The sequence below is a fragment of the Chaetura pelagica genome, unplaced genomic scaffold (genome assembly GCF_000747805.2).
Source record: "Chaetura pelagica isolate M959 unplaced genomic scaffold, ChaPel_1.0 scaffold147, whole genome shotgun sequence".
NCBI lineage: Eukaryota > Metazoa > Chordata > Aves > Apodiformes > Apodidae > Chaetura > Chaetura pelagica.
The window spans coordinates 3389991-3396925 of NW_009954194.1; the positions used below are offsets into that span (position 1 = coordinate 3389991).

A 6935-nucleotide genomic window follows, 5' to 3' on the forward strand; every position below is an offset into this window, starting at 1 on the left:
GAGACTATCTTGATGTGATCCTGGCTGGGTGGGAATGGCCAGTTACATGCTCCTGTCATAAGTCTGTTAACAGTCTGCTGCTTCTACTTCCTTTCATACCATGTTGTGCCTTCCTTTGAGTTGCAGTCTCCTGGCTTCTTTTGTCTTTTCTTCCTAGTGTTGCAAATACTTAAGGGGAGAACAGTTTCTTAGCTGTATTTCAGTTGCACTGTGAACAGAATCTGGTTGGGTTTCTCTCCCACAACAGAGACACAGCATCTTTGGTCATGTAACTCTTAAAGAGTTTTACAGGAGAAACATGTTAGCAAATTACAGAAGGCCTGAAACTACCAGTGTTGACAATAATTTGTATTTGTTGCCTTTGCATCTTTTTTTGGGAGAGTCATGACACGGCTTGGCACAGATGTCCTGAGAGAGATGAAGCAGCCTTGTGACCTGTATCTGAGTGGACTGGCTTTGTGCTTCAGGTGGACTCAAAAGTGTTCTTTGGCCTGGGTGTCCTCAGGCTTTGGAGGTTGATGTAATTTCCTGGTTAAGGGCAAAGGTGTCCCCTGCCTCAGGAAGCCTGGTACCATAGGAATCTCTCCATAAGAGCTGAGCTACTGCAGTTCTGAGTCACTCACTCTTCTCTGCTTTGATGCTCTCATACATGGAGCAGTTCCAAAGGCTTCAGTGCTTTCAGCCTTTTTGCTGTGCCACACATCCAGGGCTTGAAGGTGTGGTTTAAAAGGTGCTTATTTTCCTTTGTGTAGCAATCTTAAACTGCTCGAGCTTCAGTTTTGTGCTTGCTCAAGCTTTCTGACACAGCCCTAGTACAGCTGTTGTGTAGGTCACTCTTCTGAAGGACTCTTTACTGGCTGTTGACTCACTGGAGTTTTCCTCAAAGACCTGAGTGCACTAACATCCTGGAGGCTTCATTATGCTCCATACTACATCTGTTACCCTTTAGCTTTCCTTGCCAAGGCACCTGCCTTCTGTCAGACTCGTGGACAGTACAACAAAGTAACCTCAGTGCATTAAAGACAACATCATCGTCATCTCTTAAGGTTGGGAATTACTGACCCAGCAAAGTCAATATGACAGAAGGTAACTGGGGTTTTCAGAGGAACAAAACGTGTCATCTTCATACACCCAGACACAGACCAGGCAACCAGGATTTTCTCTAGCATCAAAGGCCTTCACCCACAAGTGACTTCTGAAATAGAAGGGTTGTGAAAGAAACAAAACTGGCAAATCACTCTGGAACATTCCAGTTTCTCCTCTTGGCCTCCCTTATGACTTCTCTCACCTAGGAACCATGGAAACAAACAAACAACAAAAAAAGGATGGAGAGGAATGTTTTCCATAAGCTGAAGGTCTCAGGCAAGTGACAGGATGAGAATGGACATCAGTTTCCCTTGCTCAGTCATTCCTGAGTGGTGCACAGCTTGCCTCGATGAGGAGCTAAGGAAGGGGCTCTCCTTGGGCAGTACACCAGGAGCAGAGTAAAAAGGGAGGTTTTCCCCATCTTTTTTCAGCAGCATGAAATCATGGGAGCAAAAATGCAGTCAGGATGGAAACCATGGTCTGTTTTTTTAGGCTCTTAGGATCAGATGTTGTGCATGTTTTTAGCTACAAAAAATAACATTACTGAGTCATTTTGCCTGGTATAAAACAATTTTTTTTTACAAAAAGCATTTTTTTAGACTGGCAGTGATCTTGGCTTGTCTGCAGCACTGATCATTATATTTGTTTTAATTTCCTTGGCATGTTTCAATAGATCAGTGAATTGTGTTCCTTCCCCCATGTTAAATATTTAGAATTGTGTCTACACCCATGACTGAGTGAAATAATCACTATGCTGATCTCTCTGTCTGTGTACTTATTAGTCATTTTATCACATCAGAAGTAGTGTCAGTTATCCAGATAAAGCATGGGTAGTACTTCAGAAGATGGTGTGCTTGATTTAGGTGAACATGCATATCAAATAGTGCTATTCAGAGTTCTCCTGGATTATAATTTTTTTTAAGTCTAGTTCCTGGTTTTGCAGCTGGCATATTTGAGTATTATGACCATGGCAAAAGCTCCATTGACTTAAAACAGTACAGAACAGGCACAAGGGTCTGCTCACCCAGGGTTAAAATGCATCTGATCTCAAGTGCTACTTCAAACAAACTTCTGAGGCAAGGTGGGTGTGCTTTTGTGCTCAGAAATTTCCAATACTAAGTTTTGTTTGCCAAGTTCCATGAGAACAGTAGGAGTTCAAAGTTGTGCTATAGTTTTATAAATTTTAGTTTTCTGGTGCTGGAAGCAGAAGAATGAATGGCCTATTTCTTTTCAAAATAGTCATAGAATGGTTTGGGTTGGAAGGGTATCTCAAAGATCATTTAGTTCCACCCCCCCCTGCATGGGCAGGGACACCTCCCACTAGACCAGGTTCCTCCAAGCCCCATCCAGCCTGGCACTGAACACTTCTAGGAATGGGGCATCTATGACTTCCCTGGGCAATCTGTGCCAGTGTCTCACCACCCTCACAGTAAAGGATTTCTTACTAATGTCTAACCTAAATCTCCCCTCTTCCAGTTTAAAGCCATTCCCCTTTGTCCTCTCACTACAAGCCCTTATGAAAAGCCCCTCCCCAGCTTTCCTGGAGGCCCCTTCAGTCACTGGAAGGTGCTATAAGGTTTCCCTGGAGCCTTCTCTTTTCCAAGCTGAACAGCCCCAACTCTCAGCCTGTCCTCATAGGAGAGGTGCTCCAGCCCTCTGATCATCTTCATGACCCTTTTCTGGACTCACTCCAACAGCTCCATGTCCTTATCTTGGGCAGCCCAAAACTGGACACAGCACTCCAGGTTGAGTTTCACTGGAGTGGAGTAAAGGCGAAGAATCACGTTCCTTGACCTGCTGTCTGTGTTTCTTTTGATGCAGCCCAGGACATGGTTGGCTCTCTGGGCTGCAAGCACACATTGCTGGCTCATATTGAGCTTCCCATCAACCTAGGCCCCCAGGTCCTTCTCCTCAAAGGTGTTCTTAATCCATTCTCTGCCCAACCTGTATTTATGCTTCAATTTTTCCCTGGAATAAGATGTATTTATTGACTTGTGAAGGGGAGTGATTCCACCCCTAAGTAAGAGAGAAATCTGTGTTCATAGTTCAGTGCTTTGAAGGATTTCTAGGCTCCTAAATCTTCAATTCTAAACTACTTCATGGTTTATGGCATAGGCATTTGTACAGCTCTTCCTAGGAAAGAACCAAAAGACACTTGAAAAAAATCCTTGATTATTCTTTAAAAATGATTAAAGAATTAATTATTTTTTAATAAAGATTAATAAGGGGGGCTTCTTTTGTTCAGGCAGGATATGTCCAAATGATTTTTCCCTTCAGTGCAACTAGATCTACTTTGTAGGCTGTTGCTGCATCATAATTGGATTGCTGGACAGTACTGACCAATGCACTGCATGTGCACATTTGCTTTGCTTTTTAAGATGACAGCAAAGTTTGGATGCTACTTAGTATTTAACTCTCTAAATCAGGTATTTCACTTTGAAAAGCTCTGAGCATTTAGCAGTTTCTACCTAGTGCTTTTGCACTTATGGGAAATGAAATAATACAGTCCCACAGCTACAGATGGCTTTTTAAAAGCCTGCTGGTGGCTGCATCTTTCTGACAATGAAGACTGAACTATTACTTAGTGTGTGTGCACACTTGCACAGAAGCTTGGCCACCCACAATGTTTTCCAACTGTATGTCTTATTTACTGGGCTATAAAACTGTTCAAACCTTGGCACCAATATGCCTGTATTAATTTTGGTTCCTCAGCCTGAAAACACTGTACTGAGGTGCCAGAAGGTAATCTGAGGGTAGGCTGCAGATATCTATAAGTATAGACCAAACAGTTGGAACACGGGGGGGGGGGAAAACCAGCAAAATATGGTTGGAGTAGAGGTGAGTATTTTTAAAAAATAATTTTAGGTGTGTTTCTTGTACCTTGATTATTCTGGCACGTAAATGCAGATTGGTCTTCCTGGCAAATGCTTGAGTAGTTTAAGGATTGCAGGGAAGAACACATTGAACACAGCAGGACAGCACTGTAGTTAATTACTGTGTCTTGCATCTTGACTCGCAGGAAGTAAGTGTTGGCTTGGACTAAAAGGAAAAGGAACAAACCTAACCTGCTTTTGGTGTGTCTGGGACCGTATCTGTGAGCTAAGTGATGGATTTTCTTTTCAGAATAACCAATGCATTCCAGCTGGGTTGGAAAACTACTACTCTGAACAAGACTCCAGTGCTCGAGGGAAATTTTACACAGTCATAAACCACTACAATCTGGCCAAACAAACCATCACGCGCTCAGTGTCCCCGTGGATGACAGTCCTGTCAGAAGAGAAACTATCTGAACAGGAGACTGAAGCTTCTGAGAAATCAGCTTAGGATGATAAGCTCATTATTAACACTATGTCATTTGAAGGTAACTAAGGGACTTTAAGGAACTTTTCATTAAATATAATTATGGAAAATTTAGAGGTTACTCATGTTTATGGTGCAATTGCTTCTGTTTGCTGATACTGCTTTGCAAAAGAACCCCACAAAACCAAAACAAAAAACAAAACCAAAACTTGCTGCAGAACGTTCATGGGCATAAAACAAGGTGCATATCAGCATTGCTTTAGAGCTTTGACACCATTTTCAATGTAATAAAAATCCAATGCTAGATATGTTCTTGCAGTTTATTGGATACTGACAGATTTCTTCACTGGATTTTCAGGGCTTGGACCTTAGAGAAATCACATGTTCTGTTGTCTGAACTGATACTTTATTAATTTTTTAATTCTTTGTCATTTTGCAAACTGAAACACCCCAACCATAACTAGAGTGATCTCTTGTTTAGCTGAACGCTGTATTTAATATTTAGTTTTGGCTCAAGCAAGAATGATAGCCAGCATTGATGTCAAGGGCATAATGTAATGACTTGTATAGAGAAAGAAACTGTCAGGTAGCTTTTTTCTTACATTTTTCTCTACTGTTGTTAATTTGTAAGTGCTAATGAAGTTCTCTGCAACAGGCATGCTCAATGTTTTATTATTGCTGTCAACAGGATTTAACTGCATTTCCACTGTGGCTTTAGCATCTTGGTAATGATGTGCACTGTAACACAATCTAGATAGACAGTCTGGAAAAATGCAGTTTTAGTGATGGATGTTGAGGATAATGTGAAAAATACACAGTTCAGGATGTTCTAATGAAAAATGACATCTTCTGATCCATAACTAAGAGGCAAAAGCCTATTCACAGTAGATATAGTCCACTATGTGATTTGTTGGATACAACAGAGGGAGTAATATGCCTAAATTTTCTCTTATTTAATTGACATTTTCCCTTTTTGTTAATTAGGAAGAGCTTTCAGTTTCTGTATGGTTTGCAGTTTGATACTTTTTAACACGCTGCCTCAAAAGTGAAACAATAGCCCATGAGGTAAACACAACTGGCTGCTTTAAAGCTACATGTGAAAGAGTGAAGAGTAGAACTGCTTCTGTACAGCTTGGGAGGGGAAAGATGTAGAAGAACATAGTGTTGTGGATGCACGTTAAAGTTCCATTGTAATTACAAACTTATCTCTTCTTTGTGTGAAACCATGTTTCATTTTTATTATAAATCTTATATATTACAAAAATGACATCTTATTAATTTAACAGCCAAAATAACTGTGACACGTCTGGGCAAGCCAGTCACCCTTCTGATCATGTGACTCAAATGGGACAAGGTACAGTGGACATGTCAAAAGCTACTTTTCCAGGTCTGCAGTAGAACAAACATGGTCAGCTTTTATTTTTCTCCAGTAGGATTGCTTTATCAACCACCTTTCTTACCAGTAAAAATAACCATTATGACTTAAATTCTGTAGTTTTGATATGAAATGTGCATTACACAGTAATGCAGCTTTTCACTAGGTCATTATGGTATGCGGAATGCATAAGAAGCAATAAATTACATGCCAAATTTTTCTTTGCATTTAAAAATTAAGATACGCAAAAGATAACCATGTTTGCCTTTTCTAGTAGCCATGTGTTTTATTGCATGTAGGTAACTCACATGTAACTTTTGACACTTTCAGTCTGTGCAGAGTAAAGAATAAGGATGCTGTTGCTTGCTGCATAAAATGTATAGAAATACACATTTCAGAACAGACGTGGCAAAACACATTTCTTAACGTATTTACCGAGGATATTTAGGTTTTACAAGAGCGCAAGATCTCTTCCCCAGGACTGTCCCACACCTCAATGATTCATGGTACTTTTCCCCTTAAATTTAGGACAATAAAAACTTCAATTCACAAGTAAATACTAAGGAGAAACAACTTCTTTCTCTCTCATAATGATAAAAATTAAACTAATAGTAAGCTTTGCAATTGAGGAGGAACAGATTGCTTATGCTTCTTGAAGTCAAAACTGTTTTTTCCTCTGATTTAACAGGAGGGGGTTTATCAATTCTGATCTACAGTTGGTTTTGAGACTTTTTTTTTTTAACAAGTTGCTCCACATTTTAGTACTTTAACATTGTCTATGCTTTGGCTTCGTTCTTGCACCCAAAACATCTGTTTCACTGCACAATCTGTGTTGTGTTCTCTCTTTTCACCTCGAAGTAAAGCTCTTCAGTTGCTTTCTTATTATTATTTCTAGTAAATCAACCTGATCCTTGACTTGAGTAGTTTCAAAGGATTAGCAGTAGATGTCATCCATGTGCAAAATGATCACTGTGTACTGAAGTGGTATGATTAAATAAAAGCCTGAGACAGTGTAGATGCTTCTGCACCGTAACAGTTTTCTCTTGATCTGGTCTGCACACTGGGAGCTGGTCTTTGACCATCACAGATGTGTGGGTGATGGATAAAAACACTGCAGTTTTGTCTCTTCTGTTAGCTGCTCCAGCTGGTAGCTTCCTTACTGGCTCTTTCAAAG

The 6935-nt window shown here is 40.3% G+C and overlaps 1 protein-coding gene across 1 annotated transcript in view; it reads left to right on the top strand.

Annotated features, from left to right (window-relative positions):
* The window catches only part of LOC104393598 (neuron-specific protein family member 1), a 21388-nt gene extending 15746 nt beyond the window's left edge, over positions 1 to 5642 (top strand). Inside the window, exon 4 of the mRNA XM_010003109.1 lies at positions 4210 to 5642. Within this exon, the coding sequence (XP_010001411.1) occupies positions 4210 to 4410 (201 nt within the window). The 3' untranslated portion in view covers positions 4411 to 5642. The remainder of the gene's footprint in view (positions 1 to 4209) is intronic.
* Positions 5643 to 6935: the final 1293 nt, after the last annotated feature.